This window comes from Ochotona curzoniae, unplaced genomic scaffold, assembly GCF_017591425.1.
Source record: "Ochotona curzoniae isolate NIBS_2020 unplaced genomic scaffold, NIBS_Ocur_1.0 contig_21, whole genome shotgun sequence".
NCBI lineage: Eukaryota > Metazoa > Chordata > Mammalia > Lagomorpha > Ochotonidae > Ochotona > Ochotona curzoniae.
The window spans coordinates 7,636,730-7,657,061 of NW_024465322.1; the positions used below are offsets into that span (position 1 = coordinate 7,636,730).

Sequence of the window (20,332 nt, forward strand, 5' to 3'; positions counted from 1 at the left end):
GTGCAAAAATGTATCCAAATATTTTTTTAAAACAAATGCTATTCTTTTACTCTTTATGGTTTTTAAAATGCCGCAACTGTCACAAATCCATCATTCTGCCGCTTATCATGACACTGTAGGTCTAGCCGATAGTAGGAACTCCAGCATCCTATTGTCAAGATATATTTGAGAGTTTCGTTGGGCATCTATCTTTTATTCAGGAGTGCAAATGCATACTACACTTTATCTTCCTTCTTGGTATGATAGTCTCCCTTATGTAGCTCCTCTAGATGAATGCACACACACATACATATAAATATACACATTTACCTATATGTCTTTCGATCTTATATTTTACATGAAAGTTGCATTATATCAGAGAGAGTATATGACATTGTCCTTTTGGGACTGACTGGTTTTACTGAGCGTAAATGGTCTCTAGTTGGGACCACTTGGTTGTAAATAACAGAATTTCATTCTTTTTCATGATTGAGGAGTCGTGCGTGGAGTAGATGTACCACTGTTGTTTTATCCACTCCTGTTTAATGGGCATCTGTTTCCGTATCTTTGCTATTGTAGATTATGCTGCTATAAATATAAGTTTACAGGTCCCTTTTTCATATGCTGATTTCATATGCTTTGGATGTATTCTCAGCTGTAGGGTAGCTGGGTCATAGGACAGGTCAATTTTCAGTTCCCTTAGCACTGTCCATACTGCCTTCTACAGTGACTGCATTAGACTGCACTCCACCAAGAGTGAAGGGCGGTACCTTCCCCCCCCCACACACACACACCAGCAGGTACTCTTCCTAGAGTTCTAAATGTAGACCAGTCTCTGTAAATCCTGGATATCACTCCCTTATCAGCTGTGTAGTGTGCAGATACTTTCTTGCTTACTATTTGTTGCTTCTTTTTGATCATTTCCATTCTTGGTTTCCTTCGTTGGGTGTAGTCCCATCTCTTTATGTGGACATTGACTGCCTGTGCTTTGAGTGACTTTCCTAAGAAGTCTTTATCGAAGCTTATATCTTGGCAAATGCTTCCTTACTTTTTTTTTTTTTTTGTCTGATGGTTTCTGAGTGCAGTTTGGGGTTCTTGATCCATTTAGACCTGATGGTTGCATAAGGTGATAGTCGAGGGTCTTACTTCTTACTTTTGCAGGCTGCTATCCAATTTTCCCAACAACATTGTTTTGAAGCAGCAGTTCTCCTTTTGAATATTAGTTGCCTGTACTTGTGTGGGTTCTTCGTTTATTATTTTATGTTGACAGTAGACTACTGAATAGTGGAGACAAAATATACTAAGAAAGAGAAAAAGTTGATGTATGTTTTGCTCTTACTAAAAGATAGGAAAAAAAAAAAAGAATGTGTATCTTAACTAAAACTGAATATTAGACTGTTGCTGGGAAAATCCTGCGTAGACCAAAATTTCACACAGTGCTGACAAGACAGAGCCCTTACACTGGATAATGTATACTCTTTTATTAAATGTAGGTTGTTTTATTATAAATATCAAATTCCAGAATAGCTGAAATATTAATTTTGAAATTTTAAAAACTTTAAACATGTCATACAGAATATTAGAAAAGCATTTATATTAAACCAACAGTCTGAATACAAACAGGAGGAACCAGGACATTAACCTTTTCTGGTATTCTTCCATAGTGAAAACATTTATCGATGAAAATGGTAATATTTGCCTTTCTGGAAGATCTCTAAACTTGCATCAACATAGATGCATACAGTCTGTTAATATTGCTTTTGGAATGTTGACTTTGTTTATCTGACATAGGAGACAGATGCGTGAATACAGAGAGGGAAAATGGGCAGTGTCTGCCTCTGGCTTTTTTTTTTAACTGATTGTTGCTGCATTTAAGAATACCATGAATTTTAGGGAAAAAACAAACAGAATATATTTTTAGTCTTCGACATGATTTTCTTACAAACATGCATTTAATATGGCTGTGCTTGTATCCGATCGGAAGACCAGCTTGTTCCGTCTCTCGGAAGTCTGGGCAGTTATTTGCTTCCCATGTGCAGGTCAAGAGCAGTCACAGGATATAGGTCACTCCTGAGAATGCCAAGTTCATCTTACACAATGAATGACACGAGAGATCACGGACGTCAAAGACTGGAAGCCACGTGAGAGGCAAAGGGAAGTACAAATAATTGGGATTGAGAGAGCAGGAAAACAAAGCCAAACCTTGGAACACAGAGTCTGGGAAGCTCTCCTTCCAGCTGATGGCTCAGGTTAGCAGTGTGGATGTGGAGAGGAGTCATGCCCAGAATCATGGAAGGAATAACTGAGAGGGTGATGTCATGAAATGCTTAGAGATTACTAAATGAAGAGGACAAGTGAGGAACAAAGACAATTCTTTGGTCAGGAGAGCCACGTCACAGGAAAGTGTGGGAGTTAAGCAGCAAAAAGTGAGAAAAGAATGGGGACGCATGTCGAAATATTTTGTTGCCTAGGACAAGGAGAAAGATCTAAGCAATGAAAGCCATTGCTATTCCTGGTGACAGTGAAAATCACAGAATGGCAACCTGTCTCTTAGGCAAAAGTACTTGGGTTTTCTTATCACACAGGTGTCACACTGGTCACTTAGTTGAATTCTTTTTCACCAGAAGGGACTTAGTCTCTGCTTCCACGTGATCAGTCTGCTACTCAGGGGACAGCACCATTTGTTGAGGTAAACCAAACACTGCATGAAATCCTTAAGGCATTTTGTCTCAGAAGGCTGTTAACCCAGTTGCAAGAAGCACCCATACTTTTAGGATGGTGATTTTTTTGATTAGGGATAAAGGTAAGACAAATACCATTAACACACAACCCCAGGGGGGTAAAAAAAAAAAACCTCACTGAAGATAAACATAAAAAATATATAAGAAAAGAATAGCCTTTTCAAATTGGCTAGGCCTAAATACAAGGTACTTCCAAATATTCATGGAAAAATAGAAATAAGAGGCATGTTCATTTTGACGCACAGAAAATTGATCTCCATGCCTAGTTTCTGTATGTTGAGGAATGATATGCAGATGCTTTGTTTGCATGAATTAAAAAAGAAGAAAAAGTAAAATTTCATGTTAGATAATTATGTGGTTCCCTCGGAACTCCGAATCTGCCCTTCCTTTCATGGTAGGAAGCTTCCCCAGGGGTTTCCTTGAGGGCCATCGACGGGGCTTGTGCTTACAGACTTTGCTTGTCCAAATCTTTACAACTGAGTTTAAATACTTCTGGGCACCAGAGTCATCTGTGGAGCGTTGCTGCAGCCTGGAGTTGTCTAATGTTTAAAGCACCAGCTTACATTGCATTGTGAAGATCTTCATCTTTGTAGTTGTCTCTTGATCTGCCCAACATGTCACACAAATATAGTAGAAACAGTATCTGCAATACCTAAAGGCGAAGGGGAAGAAGTTATCATGATGAATCTCTTTTTTACTCCCAGTGACTTTTGAGTACCCATTACAGAAAGAAAAAAAAAAAGATAGAAAATTTCATTTGGTATCAGAAGGACTTGGTGTCTTATAAGGGAACGTGACTTATTCATGACCAACATCAGTGTAATAAACATGACAACCTCAAGAAGAGATGCCTACGAACTTTCCAACTTTTTGCTTCATGTGGAAAACAAACACAATTGACCAAAAAGTTGTTTGCTGAATTATTAAATGCATCTAAAATCATATTGTATATATAAGTATTATATATAATAGCTACAAGAACGTAAGTATTATTTGAAGACTTAAACTGGAACAGAATTTCAAAAAAATCACAGCTATGCAATGTTTCCTACATGAGGATAGAACTTGACATCACAGGGAAGACTTGGTTTATCTGCACGCGGGACCTCGCTGTAACAAGACGAACACGTGACATCCCTTGGGCTGATGGAATATACTCTGCATTATTTCATTCTTCAGAAAACTCACTCAAATATCACTAATGTCCACAACGTTTTAGAAAATACTTTTGGGAACCATTTAGATCCTTCTGTAAGTCTTAACCAGGCAGTTCCTTGGGTAGAAGACCTCAGTTGAAGTTATACACAGAATCTGAGGGCCATTTTTATCTTTCAAATAAATAAGATAAGTAAATTGCTGGCTCCCCTATAATTCTCTCTCCCAAAAAACCAGGAGTGTGGGAACTCCATCTGGGTGTCCCATGTGAGTGACAAAGCCCCTAGTATGTGCTCTATCGTGGGCTGCCTTGCAGGAATCAAGAGCAGAGGGCACGGGTCTTGAATTGAGCCTTAAACTGATGCTCTGCCATGTGGCACAGGTGTCAATTAAAGTTGAAGAATGATAATTATTACTGCCAAAGTGATTTTAGCACACGTGTGGAATTTCATTAGACAGGTCTGTCATGTTCACATATTTAAAGAACCTACCTTGATGTTTAACCTAGAGCTTTAAATGCAAATTCACGACTCACCGCAAATATTACTCCCCATTTTAACATGGGCATAACCGTCCACTCCCCAGGAACTGCCCCAGGAGTTGCGCACGATCCAATAAGGTATAGTCCCTACAAAACAAAGAATGGCAACAAACCCTGAAAATCTCATATTTGTCACGAATGCATGTTTATTTAAACTGGGTTTTTTTCATAAATTCCGCTGAGAATAAGATTGTAATTCTAATATGACGCTAACTTAAATTAGCTAAGTAAAGCTGATCTGTACTTAGCATAATTATTCGATTGGTTGAAGTATGTATTTGATATGAATCTACATTATGGAACTATGTAAAATAAAAACAAAACCAACTTTTGGGGGGATTAGGAAAATAAAGAAGAAATCTAAATAACACAATATAATAAAGTACACGTATTTTCCAAACCATGAGTTTTAAATAGATCAGAGAATGCACATTATTTAAATAAGCAAGACTAGTTTTAACCAGGTATTTACCAAACAATTCCAGAACCTGATGGCGCGTTTACACCCAGGAGGGGAGCTGTAGAGATGTAGCAAAGCTCAGCACACAGAGCAGACCACACTTGAACGTTCTACAGAATAGTGACCATTTGGCAGAGCTCCAGGGTAACCAGCCACCAGGTGCATCCCAGTACCTGTTTTGTCAAAGCCGGTTATGACCACAGCGTGGTTGGCTTCTCCTCTTGAGCAGTGGTGCTGTATGATGCCTCCCATGTAATCCTGCCAGCTCACCGCGTCGACGATCGCCACCAGAGGGCCAAAGGTAACCAGCATTTTTGCCATTTCATCTTCTTTGTCGCTGCCAAAGGAGCAGATGTTTGCTTACGGACTTTCAGTTTTTAAGAGAGGATATGAACGGTCTATTTAATCACATGTGGGAGCATGTTTACAATGACAAAGGACTTCGATGACGAAGGTCAAAAATGTACGGAGAACTGGTGACTCAGGATGTGTATACTTCTCTAGGATAAGCACAGACTCTGTAAGTTAATGTTGCGTTGTAGAAAGCTTCCATCCTCAAGATTGTTTAATGGTCCATGATGGCTGCTACAACTCCAGCCATTTAACACATATTTCAGGTTATAGAAAGAGAAAATAAAAAAACAGCTACATCTCTGTTGAGAAAATGTGCCAGTATTAACGCTTAACATGTCTTCAGGGTCGAATACACTTGGTGGCACCCTGGCACGTAGGTAAGTCTGGCTGAAATGGAGGCGGGGAATGGAGCTTTGTAGCAGGTTAATATTGATACCCAGCTAAAATAGTCTTTTAATAAGGATACTGGGTATTTGACGACCCCTTGCCACCTTTGCCACACCCTGTAATAATCAGGGCACTAGCCAATGTATGGGAGTAAATGTCGACCTTGGAGATTACAAGGGAGGGAATATGATAAAAGATATCTAACTGTTCTCTCTCTCTCTCTCTCTCTCCTCTGTGCTTCTCAAAGAAAGAAAGAAAGAAAGAAAGAAAGAAAGAAAGAAAGAAAGAAAGAAAGAAAGAAAGAAAAGCTAGCCAGTTCATGCAAAGTGAAATCAGAGATGTTTCTTTGAAAAACAGAAGCCACTCTAGTCTCCTTAGAGCACACCCGTTCGGGGAATCTCAGGTAAGTGACGGTTTACATGCCACACCCCTCTCTTCATTCAGATAGCATGCTCTGTTCCCCCTCAGAGGAGATGCTGACCATTATACGGAGTGACCCAGACATTTCATTAAACATAGCCCATCTAGCCCGCCAGCTGTGGCATAAAGGCTTCCTGGTGTGGTTCCAAGGGCTGTGGCAGAGCCCTCTCTGTACAGACGGGAGCTGGGCAGCCTGCCAGTCCTCTGCCACACTCATTCTTCCATAAAGAGGTCACATTCTGTTCAAGGATCCAATTTCACCCTTGGTTTCCTTCTGATCAAATGCGCAGACACCATATAGATCAAGAGATTCTTTTATATTCAGTATCAGTAAGTCAGAGGGCATGCTGTTACCTTACCTGAATTCAATTCAGTTCCTCTATGGTACTTTTAGACAAATTTTTATTGTAATTTTAAAGACTTACCATATTTTTAAAATAATGAAATCGGAAGTTTCTAGAGTTTTGTCTTTATCACCTCAAATGCCTATTTTTCACTACATCAATGATCATAGAAATTCTTTATCAAGACTTGTATTTTCCTTTTTTTTTTTTCTTTTAATTTTTGTTGTTCCTGATACAGTTCCATAGGCTTAGGGACATCCCCTTCCGTGTTCCCCTTTCTCTTCCTCTCACTGACTGTCTTTCAGTAAACTTACCCGAAGTTACCCTGAGCATCAATTTCTAACAGGTGCTGTCTCTCAGCCACTTGTCCAGCCCTGCTCTTTTGGTCATATATAAAGTGTGGGTTACATCATCCATGCTTAGGGATGTTACACAATAAAAGATGACTGTTCACAAAAGGCTTTGGGGATACAGCCTGCTTGAAACTGGCTGCAGAGTTTACACAAAGTAATTGTGGATTAGCTCAACGCAAAGGCTGAAGAGCCAATGTTAATGCTAATATCTAGTAAGAAGACAACGTGTAACAAAGTGAATTCATTGGTTTTACTTAGAGAGACCATATGTAAGAAAGAACATCTATACCACTGCATGACGGTTGGCAGCTCAAACGACTCCCTAGGCCATAGTTCAGTTCAGCAGATTTTGTGATATTGTAGCGAATATCATAAAGTTCAGGCTTTGTGTGGAGAAAAAGGGTACAGTAACATTTACCTGTAGTCAAATGCAGCAAAGTTTTTGATGGAAAACCCAGGACGTGAGGACAAGAAGTAACGGCAAAGGCCACTCCGCGCTTTGAAGGGGTAGTCCGAATCATTCACCAGTTTCACTCGTGTCTGAAGCAAAACAGTTTCCCAAAAGGTTCGCCGACAATTGTTTTAAAAACCAGAAAGAATTTCACAATAGCATCAACTATGCAATACCTTCATCACGTGGCTACACTACACGTCCTTTCGACTCTTAATTTTTAGGTAACTATTTTTAAAGAAACAAAGTTTGCTTATGCATGTTTAGTTATATGAAAGGGAGACAAAGAGAGAGGACAGGAGAGATGTTGAGAATGCCCTGATTCGTTGACCAAATGCCTCCCATAGTGGAGTCCAGGCCAGGCCACAGCAGAGGGCAGAGACTCAATGGCAGAGGCTCAAACACCAGAGACATCCCCCCCATCTTTCAGCCTACATATTAGCAGGAAACTGCACAGCACCGGAGCAGTGCAGAATTGAACCAGGCACTCTGATAGAAGCTGTGACGCCCCAGATGGAGACTTGGTCTACTGCACCACAACATCCACTCACAAACATTCTCAATAATTTGAATCAATACTTTCTCTCTCTCTCTTTAGTGCCAGTTTTTCTCATAGCTTTCCTCCCTATAACCTTGACCAGAATGGGAAAGCAACTAGTCGTCTTTCCCCTGAGAGTACAATAGGGTGACACTCTTCCTTGCACAGTTTCTGGCCTCGCGTTTGTCCGGGTCCTCCAGACTCACTACCTTGGTCTGTGCTCAGACAATGCCCAGGTTGCACATTTTTATTTTCTGCCCACGTCTGAGGATTTCCTTCATCTGGCACGTATCACATATCTCACACTAGCCTCTCCTACCTTGTCCACTTCCACTTCTGAAACATTGTCATTATGGAATGGAGAGACTCCTGTTCCATGGCTATACACAACGAATAAGAGCAGTTGCTGGGATTTAAAACATAACACATGAAGACTGGAAGGACATCTTAGTTTGGGGAGCTAGATCTGGTGACTGTCTTCTGCTGGTTTCAGGTAGCCAGTGGTTGCTCTGTGCACACAGAACAGTACCCTATAGGCCTGCGGGGTTGCGGGGACAAGGACTTCAGCACAGTTTGGACACAGCTACTAATCCAGCAACAGGATATTGGCTGATCCCTCCCATTCCTTTTAGCCTTGACCATGAGGGCTTCTAGGACAATGAATATCGTGTGCTCGCATCCTTTCTGCAGCACTCTGTGAAAACTGTTTGTAAAAAGAACATTTACCTGCAATGAATGTTAACACATAAACAGAGGGGCCAGCGTTGTGGCGTAGCGAGTGAGGCCATCGCCTGTAACGCGCTGCTTCTGCCTCTGGGTGTCTACTGTGGATCCAGCTTTCTGTCAATGTTCTGAGAAAAGCACGGCAAAATGACCCAAGTGCTTAGACCCTGTCACCCACATGGGAGGCCTGGAAGGAGCTCCCAGCTCTGGCCAGGACCAGTCTGAACTGCTGAGACCATATAGAGTGAGCCAGCACATGAAAGAGCTCTTTCCTGCTTGCTCTCTCTCTGAACGAAGCCTAAATCAGAAACAACTTTATTTTCTGAAAAAGATATGTGGGAAAGATTTTGCCTTTTGACTGCTTTTTTTTTTTTTTAAAGATTTATTTGTTTTTATTGGAAAGTCAGAAATACAGACAGTAGGAGAGACAGAGAGGAAGATGTTCTGTCTGCTGATTCACTCCCCAAGCAGCCTCAAAGGCCAGAGCTGCGCTGATCCAAAGCCAGGAGCCAGGAGCCTCTTCTGGGTCTCCCACACAGGTGAAGGGTCCCAAGGCTTTGGGCCATCCTCGACTGCTTTGCCAGGTCACAAGCAGGAAACTGGATGAGAAATGGGGCCCCAGGATTAGATCTGGCACCCATATATGATCCTGGTGTGTGCAAGGTGAGGACTTTAGGTGCTAGGCCTGGCATGGAAGCATTATTTATTTGTCTGAGAGACAGAGCAACAACAACAGTAATACATAGAGAGAGTGGATATATACATATAAAATATTGTATATATTCTATTATAAATATACAATAGTATATAGAGGGAGTATATATTACACATATATATAAAGCAGTCTGAATGCTGACTACACAGCTGAGTCCCGCAGAGGGGACACACAAAATGAAGAGAGCTTCGTCACCTGGTTCATCCACATCAGAGCGTTCAGGGTGGAGCCTCCGCTGCAGCCGTCATTGTTGAATGAGCAGTCGATAACCTGCTGCACGCTGAGGTCCTCCAAAGGCTGGCCCTTGATGGCCCACGCGGACTCCACCGCACCCACCACGCTGAAGGCCCAGCATCCGCCACACTGCTCAGAAACAGAAATAGGATGGTTCCATCAACCTTCCTGACATTCCAAAACAACGTTTTAGAAAAGGTTTGAGCTAATATGATTTTTGAAAGATGAGGCAGTTCATTGAATATGAGACTTTAGCTTACAAGTTGTGCCCCTACTGGAGATGGGCATCCCTTCCCACCCCATCCTTATAGTTCTCTTCCTTCTCCCGATCTGCCTCGATGGCCAAACACACCTCCACCCAACAGATGGGCATAGGCAGCAGGCAGTACAAGATGATGTGTGCCGTACTCATTACTTCATAGAATGGGAGCTGAGTGAAACATTTTCAGGTTGTCATGATGCCGGCACAAACATACCTCTTGGACATGTATATGTTGGATGTTTTTGGAATACGCTAAAAGTGTAAACCCATATTACTCGAATTCTGACCATTGAGCTTGTGAATCTATGAACTTTTTTTTTTTAAAGTGTTGATCCTGAAAGAAATGATGGAGGGAGTGGAATGAGGTATCACCCGGAGGAAGAAGAAATCTACAGAAAAGGCAGAGAGGAAAGGACTCAAAACTGGACTGGATCAGGTGCTGCGTTGTTAATTCCCAGATGTCTTTGTGATGTTTTGGGCAACTCTGTGGCCACCAGTGGGCTTACTGACATCTATACCCCCAATGCCTGTGACACAGTGAAATACTACATCACTCTGAGGATGGGCATCCAAAATTTGAAAATATAAGAGTACAAGCTGCCGAAAGCATACACACCCTGAGGGCAGTTTCCACCGGATACTATCCCTCCACATACTTAATTAAACATATAGCTAAATGTTCCCATCTTAATACAATGTAGACAATTCTTGGAAGGACTGCATTTATGACTAATTCAAGTGTTATTAAGAATCCAATAATAACACAATCTGGAGGTAAAGCCAAATGCACAATAAATATAGAATCTAAGAAATAAAAATGACTGGACTACCTAAACTAGGTAGACATCAACTGTGGAACTGCTGGGTCTAAAAAACTTTGTAGACGAGGAAGGAGCAGTGACCGTCGAGGACTTCCACAAGGCACTAATTGAGATGAACACCCCGTGGGTAGAGGCTTGATGCTTGTTACATTTCAGTTGCCATTGCCGAGGTGGTGGAGGGGTGCTGCAAAGCACGCACCTGCATCCCACTTGCATGACAGATCAAGTCCTTCAAGTTCAGATAACTTTCCCTACACCACTCCATGATGATCACACAAGGTGGTTACTTTTATTTAAAAAACATTATTTTATTTATTTGAAAGGCAGTCACACCCAAAGAGAATACCTACCCATGTGTTCACTCCTCAAGTGTTTGAAACAGCTGATACTGGGAAGCCCAAAGACAGGAGTTGGGAACAACTCACGGGATGTCCTGTATGGGTGGCTAAGGTCCATGGAGTTCAGTCATCTCCCACTGCCTCTGCAAGAGTGCTTTAGCAGGAGTCTGGAAATTGAACGCCAAGCTGGGACTTCAATCCAGACCCTCTGATTGTGAACATGCATGTCGTACACAGCACCTGAACCGCTGTACTAACACCTGCTCCAGGCTGGAGTTGTTCCGGCACTCATTTCCATAAGCAGCCTTGGGGTTTTGTCAAAGCCAAGTGCTATATTTATTGCAGTACTTAGGTATTAAAAAATTTAAATCACATACCAAAAATGGAGTTATTCTGTTGTCAAATTTTTAAATGTGTCACTGTTTGCAAACCTTGTATCCAAAGCTAGTTTGTCCATCATGTCTGTATTGTACAGCTATACAGGTGTGGTGTGCTGAACTGGCCTCTTTTACACAACATCAGCTAAGAGGTGGCTGACCCTGTAGCGGCAGTTACGGGAGTAAGGGTTTCCTATGGAGCTTGCTGACCATGGTTGGAATACCCAGATCTGGCCAGATTGTTGACAACAGTATTCAGTTCCATTTTACTTTTTCCGTGAGGGGCTAGAAGCTGTGAGGCAGCTCTCAAGAAATATCCCTGAGCCGTTTGGCATGTGGCAGTGGCCATGACAGAACAAACCAAGGAAGTTCTCTACTCAAGAACAGAACTCTGGGATTCACAGCTGCCTCTCATTCCTCCCAACTTTCCCTTTTCCTTGTCACAACAAGATGAGTAAATTTCAGTTTCACCCAGAGAGACGATGAGTTCTCTAATGAGTTGCATTGAGTTTGACCAAAAATGGGTCTTCTCATGCAAAGATGAGGAAAAAAGAAAAAAAAAAAGTTTCTAAAACTTACCGCCTGCTGGTTTCTCACTGGGGTCACAACATGCTTATCCCTCCAGTCGAATTTTAACGGCAAGGACACATTTAGGAGAGACATCTGTACTTCCACTGGGTATCTGGGGAAGCGGGAAGATCTGGTTCTTAAATAAATGGCTGAGCAGAGACATAAGATGAAAAGACAGTCAGTATATCGTAGGGAGGGGCCGGTGGGATTCCTTTCAGGTTGAAATCTTCATGCAGACAGGATAACTGAGCAGTGGGTCCATTGCTTCACGTTGTTGCTCATGCGTTTCTACAACAGGGAGTGCATTCAACTGAAAGCTACAGACATGAGTTTCCACAATAAGGCTGATGCTGGTGCATAAAACTTGTTTGACAGAACCAGGTCAATAATAATAAAAAAAAAATGGATAGAAGTGGCATCATTTGTTTTATCACAGCTCATGGAAGCATGGGTGACTTGAATAAAAATAGCGCAAGAAGACTCTAGAAGTGCCGGAAAAACTGACACAGTCTCATGGAAACGTGTATAAATTTAACATTTAATTCTTCAGTCATAACTTACACGATGTGACTATGAACCTATGCTTTGGTTGGTTAACACAGGGTTCTTACCTGACAACAAGCAGTTAATAAATGTTAATTATTATTCAACTTAGTAGAATTAGAATTAAACAAGTTCTCAAGAATTAAGCAAATATTTTAAAAGTAAACAATGCATGAACTAACCTTTAAACTCTTCAGGATACAGATAAGAAAATTGATTTATTCCATAGAAGGCAGAGGAGTTTTCAATGGAAAAGAAAGAGTTCAAATATCGTTGTCTAATAAGACTTTCCTAAAAAGAAAAAGGAATTCATAATTGTAGCCAATGAGATAGCATTTATGGAAAAAGGAACATGGCAGAAAATTCACAACAATTTGTAAATACCTATTCTCTTGGGCCTATTCTTCAAGAATGTTCCGGGGAGCTGAATTTTTAACACTTGGGAAGTGCCAAGAGACAGCCAACAAACAAAGAACAGGACAAGTTGCAAGCAGCCTGACCTAGCTAATCCCACACTTGTCCTATGACGACAATGAAGTCTCCTCCTGTGGAGGGGATTTGAAAGCCACTTCTCTCTTATTGATTCATTTGGAAGGCAGAGGGACAGGAGCAAGACACACACACACACACACACACACACACACACTGGGCCATCATAGCTGCCCCCCAAGGTGCATTAGCAAGAAGCTGGATCAGGAGCTGAGCCGCTGGGACTCTAATCTGTGTTCCAACACGGTATGCCATACTGAGAGTGGCCGTGTCATCTACTGCACAATGCCAGGAAGTCATTTTCATCTTATAAAAGATTTTTTTTAAAAATTATTATTTGAAAAAGTTAGAGAGGGAGAGATACAGAGGAACAAGCTCTTCCATTCAGCGGTTCACTCTGCAGATGATTGCAACAGCTAGGGCTCGGCCAGGTTTCCAATTTGAGTGGCAGGGGACCAGGTACTTGAGCTGACAATCCCCTTCTGCTATAGGAATTAGAAGAAACGAGGTTCTGCCAGCAGCTGTGAGGAGTGGGTGTGTGACTGAGGACACGTGAGGAGTGGGTGTGTGACTGAGGACACGTGAGGACACGTGAGGACACGTGAGGACACGTGTGGCACTCAGCTACGGGGGCTTCTGCTCGCTAGGGACCGCCTCGGCTGCTCCCGTTGCTCCAGGCTGCTCAGCAGTTTTCTGTTTTGCCTTCATAGAGCTCTGCCTATGGTTCCTCATCTGTCTGTCTGTCTCCCATCTCATTCCCTCCTCCTTCAGAAAGCTCTCTTCCTGGTTCCTTTCAAAAGAGGTAAAGGAAGCAGCAGAAACCCAACTACCATCAGAGAAGCTAGTAAAAAATGAATCTTGCTCAAAATAGGACAAATAACTGAATCATAAATCCACAGTTGCTTCAATCTCAGTGTTAAGATGGCACTAAGTCAATCAAACACGCCTTATGGTCATGATAGAGTCAGTGGCCATTTAGCCCTCTCGTATGTCTTCCTTTGCCTTTAAATAGGGAATATTTGGAATATAGAAAAGGTCATTCCATTATCATGCTCAGAGTTCCTGGAGTTAAAGTGGTTTTCTTGGTAAAATAGAATTATCAGTATACCCAGCCTATTGGGTATACCAGTAGGACACATTCCACATTCATTTCAAATTATTTAAAAATTTAAAATGCCCATATCTTATTTCCTGCATCAATATTCTTTCATGCGACTTTTCTGGCCCACTTCCGTTCTGACTGTGAGGCAGACTTCGCACAAGTACAGTGGATTGCGAGTCCACGTTTGGCTCTTAGAGCTCACACGTTAGAATCAAGATAGGACGGCAGCAGATGACCGTACAAACACTCCCGATGAAGACCAAGGGGTCTGCGGCCGCCTCGCTCTAAATACCTCCCACATCACGCTTCAAGTTGTCCCACTGACAAGCCTCTCTGCAAACACCACGGCATCTATTTGCACCCCTAAACACGATACCAGGATCCAAAGACATCGGGACCTGGTGCTGAATAGCCACCTGCTCTTCACAGTACAATGTACAGGGCTTCTAGAGCGTAACTGGGAGAGCTTTATTGCTCTGAGCTATAAAATCTTTACTTTTAAAATTTTGCTTCCTGGTGAAGCATGGGGGAATTTGCAGGTTCTGCACATGGCGTGTGTGATAAGGAACCAGAGACTTTTACCCAGGTCACAATCGGACATGAGGAGTATCCTGACTCTGTCCCCTTCCACCTGCAATTCCCCATCTTCCAACCTGTATCCTACTTCTCCTGGGAAAGCTGCATTTGCCATGCATTGCTCTCTCCTGCCTGGGCTCTGTGCAGCACCAGTATGAATAATTGCATTGGCTACACACACACACACACACTCACTCACTCACGCAGGCTGCAGGAAGTCCAGCAAAGACAGTGAAAGGCTTCTCTTTAGCATTCCACCAAGTCGGGGGTAATTTCCAACGGCGCAAGGACAAAGGGGTTGTGGGTGGCTGGGGACCATAAATCCCGAGCAATCCTGTCTGACTTTGCTAAATGCAAGCTACTTTTTGCTCATACTTTCCTGATCACAAAAGGAGGTTACCAGCGCCCCCCTAGGAAGGAAAAAAGAAATTTAAAAAAGCCAGATTTCTCCTGCGGATAGATAGGTACGCAGCCCATTTCAGGTTCCCTAAAGTGTGACCTAGGACAGCTTTGGAAGCCACCGGGAACGGCCAAAGGCCAGCGTTTGTGCACAAGCCCACTGCTGACTTTGGCGCGCATCATAAATCCGCAGCGACCAGGTCTCTCCGGGGAAATCAATACAACCTTTTGTTTGAAATAGGCCGGCACGTGGGCACCGCAGGGGAGACTGGCCGGCGCACGTGCCCAGCTGCACGCCGGGTGACCCCCCAGCCACGTGAGCCCCTCAGCCCCAGGCCCCAGGACAGGGAGAGACGAGCACAGACACAGGGAGGCGGGCTCGGTACCCGGAAGGCGGCGGTCTCTCGCTCCGGGTTCCGCGGCCGGCTCAGGGGAAGGGCGGCGCTGGGACCCGAACCGCCGCCGGCGCCTCCCGCGCTGCAGCCGCAGCAGAGCAGCCAGAGCCACGGCAAGGCCCGCAGCTGCATCCCGGGGCCCGCGATCTCCGCTCCCGGCGCCCGAGGTCTTCCGCCACCCAGCTCCGACACGTTTTCTCTTTCGATTCCTCGGCTCCTCCCCCTGCCTGGCTGGGCTGGGGCGGGAGGAGCCCAGTTGGGGTGCAGACTGGGACTTCAGGCCTGCAAATCCCTGCGTTGGGGATTCTGGCGCTGGATTTTTTCGCTAGCGTGGCTCTTATCTTTATTTATTTAAGCTTTTTTTTTTTAACTCCCAGAGAGAAAATGCAAACTGCTGTGTTTCCTGCATGTTCATTTTTCTTCCATATATATATATAGATAATATTTATATATTTTATTAAAATATGTATTTATATATCTACATATGTGCATATTATGTGTGAAAATTATGTTATATATAATTATGGAAGCATTCAGTTAAAAAGTAGCTTGACTTTAATCTTGTTTTCTACTCTGCTTGCAAACCTGAGGCCCAGTTCTCCAAGCGGGTGCGTCTCAAGCGGGTGGCAGCGACCTCCAGAATGTTCTCCATGAACAGGAAGCTGAAGTTGGAAGTAGAGCTGGGACTTGAACTCAGGCACTTTTGTTCAGAGATGCAGGGCTCCAGGCCCCGTGATCACCACTGTACAAAACCCCCAGCACTTGTGCAAAACACGTCAGCAACACCCAGTACTTGCTAAATACTCAACGTTCCTTACCATTTGTTTTTTTTGTTTTTTTTTTTTTTTAATCTGTAAGATCTCTCCCTCTTTCTCACTTTACTCCGAGGTGACAGATGGAGCTTCCGGCCTGGCCCAGCCCTGGCTGTTGGGACCAATTGAGGAGTGAACCTGTGGATGGAAAAACCTCTTCCTTTCTGCTTCTCCCTCTTGCTTTGTCACTCTGCTTTTCGAATATATAAGATAAGCCTTAAAAAAAAAAAAGCGTCTTCTTTTGGACTGACGGCTAGTTAACGCCTTGCCTGGTGTCCAAGGAACATGCTAGTTCTTCATGATTCCTTCAGAATTTCTAGGCAGCAACAGATCATTAACTCAAGCAATGGACCCTTGCAAGTAATGGCTTCTAATTAGGTCACACGTCTGCGACGCTGGCTTGCCTGGGACTGCTTTAATCTGTCCTAAACAAGGTTTCCTGATGTCCTCAACGTCCGTGCCAGAGCCCCCTGAGACCCAGTGTCGGATTGATGAGTTCTTGCTTTTGCTTTGAACGCAGGTAGGAGGAGTTAAACAAACAAACATGGAGTTCTTGTTCCATCCTTCCATGGTAAGACATATTGCTCCCAGAAAGTATGAGAACAAAGATGGGATTTTTATAGTGATTTCAGATATCACTGTCTACATTGGCTTTGTCAATTTCCTGGTATTTAGCCCTTTCTTATTACTCACGCAAGTCCCTACATTCTATTTTTAACTGAATTTTTTTTTCCCCCACATGGCAGGTCCTGCCTTTTCGCAACCCATTTAAACAGCAGACAATCGTGCTTACTCCAAGAGAGTTGATATAAATTTTATAAAGTCCCTAAACTTTATTTTATAAGCTCCCATCCACAAATATTTCTCAAGCACTTCCTGGGTGTCGGGCATTGTTCCAGGGAGGAAGGGTCCAGCTGGTGACTGATCCCGACGGAGCTGGTGTTGAAACAAATAAGTAGACAGGAGCCAGAACAATCATTGCAAGTGGCAGGGGCTGACCAGGCAGGAAAAGGAGATGCCGGAGATGTGAGAAGGTGTGCTGGCAGTTGAGACAACAAAGGCACAGAGTGTGAGCCACACGGATTCCAGCTTATGTTGACAGAGCGAAGAAGTTCAAAAATCTTGAAGTTATGCAAGGCCTGTTCTAATATCATAAAGAAGACCTAGCAAGCTAATCCTCCACCTGCAAGCACCAGGATCCCGTTTAAACGTTGATTCACATTCCAGCTGCTCCACGTCCCATCCAGTTCCCTGCTTGTGGCTGGGAAAGCACAGGATGGCCCAAAGCCTCGGGACCCTGTGCCCACATATTTGCTTGACTCCGGCTTCGGATCAGCTCTGACCACTGTCAGGAGTCACCGAGCTCCCCTCGAACTGATCCGTTGGTTGGTTTTCTTTTGAGTGTTTTTGCTTTCATGGGAAGGTACATTATTCCTCGAGGTAATAAATGGCCTAGTCTCTGTGTAGAAAGATATGGCATTTTTTTTTTCCTTTTTAATCTTTGAAATTACATCAAAAAATTTGACGAACGCCGCAAGCTCTCCGCCTTGGATCATTATTTTTGCTTTTGCTTGTTGGACTCCTCAAGTCACTTGACAACGCCCCTCATTCCTCTCTCAGCGACGTTCTACTGGGATGTTCCGGGTTAGGGATAAGAAAACGTGTTACATCTGTGACATTCAAGCTTCCCTCCTGTCTCAAACAGAAGACTTGCTGCTTCACAAGCCACTGTTCGTGGGCAGACTCTGAAACTCGGCGAGCCACCTGGCTTGGTTTCTCAGCTGAAGAAGATGGCGATGCTGCAGCAGGGGCTGCTCAGAACGCAGCGGAAGAGAGGTGGAAGTGGCCAGTTCCCCAGCCGGCTGCTGCCCAGTCAGGAAAAGCCGTGAGGTGGACCTCTGTCCCCAAACAGTGAGTGCAAGAAACTGCCTCAAGAGACACCTGCAACTACAAGTGGTTTCCATGGAAACCTCCTTTCGTTTCCATGCCGCTGACATTTGGATAAACGGGGACAGACGAATGCTTTCATTTCGCTGCATGCCTGCACTGTGAGACAGCGCTAATGGGTTTAGCTTAGCACTGCTATTAACCACTCCTGGTGACGCGCTGCCAGCTCTCTGCTCATAGCCTGAGACTGGGCCCCTGACCTAGTGCTTTCCCACTCTGGGTCCAGTGCACGAAGGCAATGCTTTTTCACCCAGCTATCGTACCTTGCAGCAGATTAACACCCTCTTAGCTGCTCCCATACTTAACTGAACATAAGCAACATCGGTCGGCTTCATGATGGAAGGAAAGAATCCTGGTTATCTTTGATCCTGAATATGTCATTGACACGTGCACTGATACTGCCCTCTGCCTCTTCTGCTCCCCAGTCCCCCGGCATAAGATGGGATCCGTGAGAAGGACATGCCTTCCGGCCTCTCCCGCTGGGCAAAGATCTCATGAGCCCAAGGAAGAGATATTAAGAAAAAGAAAGGTCCCAGGCAAACAAAATAAGTGTAAAAAACTTGTAGGTGGAGTTTGTAAAATCAGGGACCCTGCCTTCCTTCTCAGCATCACGGGAAGCCCTGTAGGCCAGAGAGCATAGGGAAAAATGACAGGCAATAGTACCCAAACTGGAGAGGCAATTTGCCTCAGAAAAAAAAAAAAATGTCACCTCATGGGTTTGCAAAACCACCAGGCTTCAGTGAATATGTGGAGGGGAGAAGTTGAGGTGAAAAGGCCAGAGCTTGACAAGCCAAAGGCTCACGCAGACTCCAGTGCCCTGTCCCATCTTCATCCTCAGCATCTGGCACCTGTCTCGGAGAGAATAAGACACTTTCACTCTTGAAACTGATTTCAAAACAGATTTTTCACATTCAGAGGGGATAAAGTTTAAATAGCTGAGATAATCAATATTTATCTCTTCATTAATTTGCATCATGGCCGTTCGTGAATAATCATTATTAGGCAAAACATTGTGGTTTTTTTTTTTTTTTAAGGTTTATTTGTTTTTATTTAAAAGACAGGGTTTCTGTCTAATGGCTGCAGTAATCACCTGTATGTTATTTCATATATGACCACTTGAGGGCAGTAGAGTACCTCCTAAACTAAAGAACGAACTAGGTTGGGAGGAGAATGTGGTTATTAAAGCCATGAAAACCATGGGCACAGAATTAAAACTAGAAGACTCGGTAATGATCCTCTTATCCAAACTTTCACTTAACAATTAAAGGACTTGGGGTCCAAGGAGGCCAATTAGCAAGTCCAATCACACAACTGATGAATTGGAAGGCAGAGTGAAGAACCATTCAGCAGCATTAAGAGTAGCAATACTAATTGCATTATCAGAGCTCATAGGTATTTTAAGGGACTTTGCATTACACACCGACATTCTGTGCGACAATATTTTGGAAGAAACTAAATATTTCTCATATAGAATTAACCACAGGAACAGTCATTTCCGGAGAAATAGAAAAACACGAAGGGACAGATCGCTTCCAGAAAGCCTTAAATGTGCACTTGAAGGAACAAGAGGGGGGTGCACGACTCTTCAAGGTTGCCATTAATATTTTGCTCACGATCATATACTTGGCAATTGCCTTGAAACAGCAGCACTGCGTCCGGCAAGCGGCAGCAAGCACAGGAAGGGTGCAGGCTGGGTTTGCCTAGAAATTTCCCTGTTGTTATTTAGCCTACTTTTCCTCAGCATGCCCTAGCCCTGGTTAGCAGTCACACACACACACACACACACACCACACCCTGACTCCTGCAAACTCACATAGAGTGGCAGAGTAGCCTGTGGCAATGCGCTAAGAGGCAGGAGTCGATGGAGACATGCTTTGCTGTGTGCCAACTGTACCTTTCTCTGTATTCTTTCCTGGTCTTTGCAAATAAAGATACGCCAAACACAGGAGGAAAATAGATATGCTTACTGTACAACCGCACAATCCCCTCTCCCACTTTCATGTGTTATGTACTGCCCATGGTATCACCCACCTGCCTGACTCCATCAGCCTTGTAGTTGCTGTATGTGTCAACCGGACAAGGTCCAGGCATGGTCCAGCCCTGTCCTGGGTATCTCAGTTGGAGGTGCTTTGGTTGCCCTCTGCAATGTGAGTGAACCTCACCCACACAGGTGCAGGGCTGAATAGGACCACAGGCAGACCTTCCCCAAGGGAGAGGGCTTTGTTTCCACCTGACCACCTTCATGTTCAGGCACTGGCTTAACTCCTTATCTTTGGATTGGAAACGATGTGTCAGGACTTCCTGGG

At 43.7% G+C, this 20,332-nt stretch overlaps 1 protein-coding gene across 2 annotated transcripts; it reads right to left on the reverse strand.

Annotated features, from left to right (window-relative positions):
* Positions 1 to 1,181: 1,181 nt before the first annotated feature.
* Positions 1,182 to 15,463, reverse strand: CTSO (cathepsin O). 2 transcript variants are annotated; one of them, XM_040971318.1, is made up of 8 exons: positions 15,259 to 15,463; positions 12,489 to 12,597; positions 11,773 to 11,912; positions 9,357 to 9,524; positions 7,153 to 7,274; positions 5,050 to 5,213; positions 4,411 to 4,503; positions 1,182 to 3,372 (listed from the first exon to the last, which is right to left on the reverse strand). In XM_040971318.1, exons 1-8 carry the CDS (start codon positions 15,397 to 15,399, stop codon positions 3,338 to 3,340), a joined length of 972 nt encoding a protein of 323 aa, XP_040827252.1. In that variant the 5' UTR covers positions 15,400 to 15,463; the 3' UTR covers positions 1,182 to 3,337. The 2 variants fall into 2 exon arrangements, with proteins under 2 accessions (XP_040827252.1, XP_040827253.1); XM_040971319.1 differs by lacking the exon at positions 4,411 to 4,503.
* Positions 15,464 to 20,332: the final 4,869 nt, after the last annotated feature.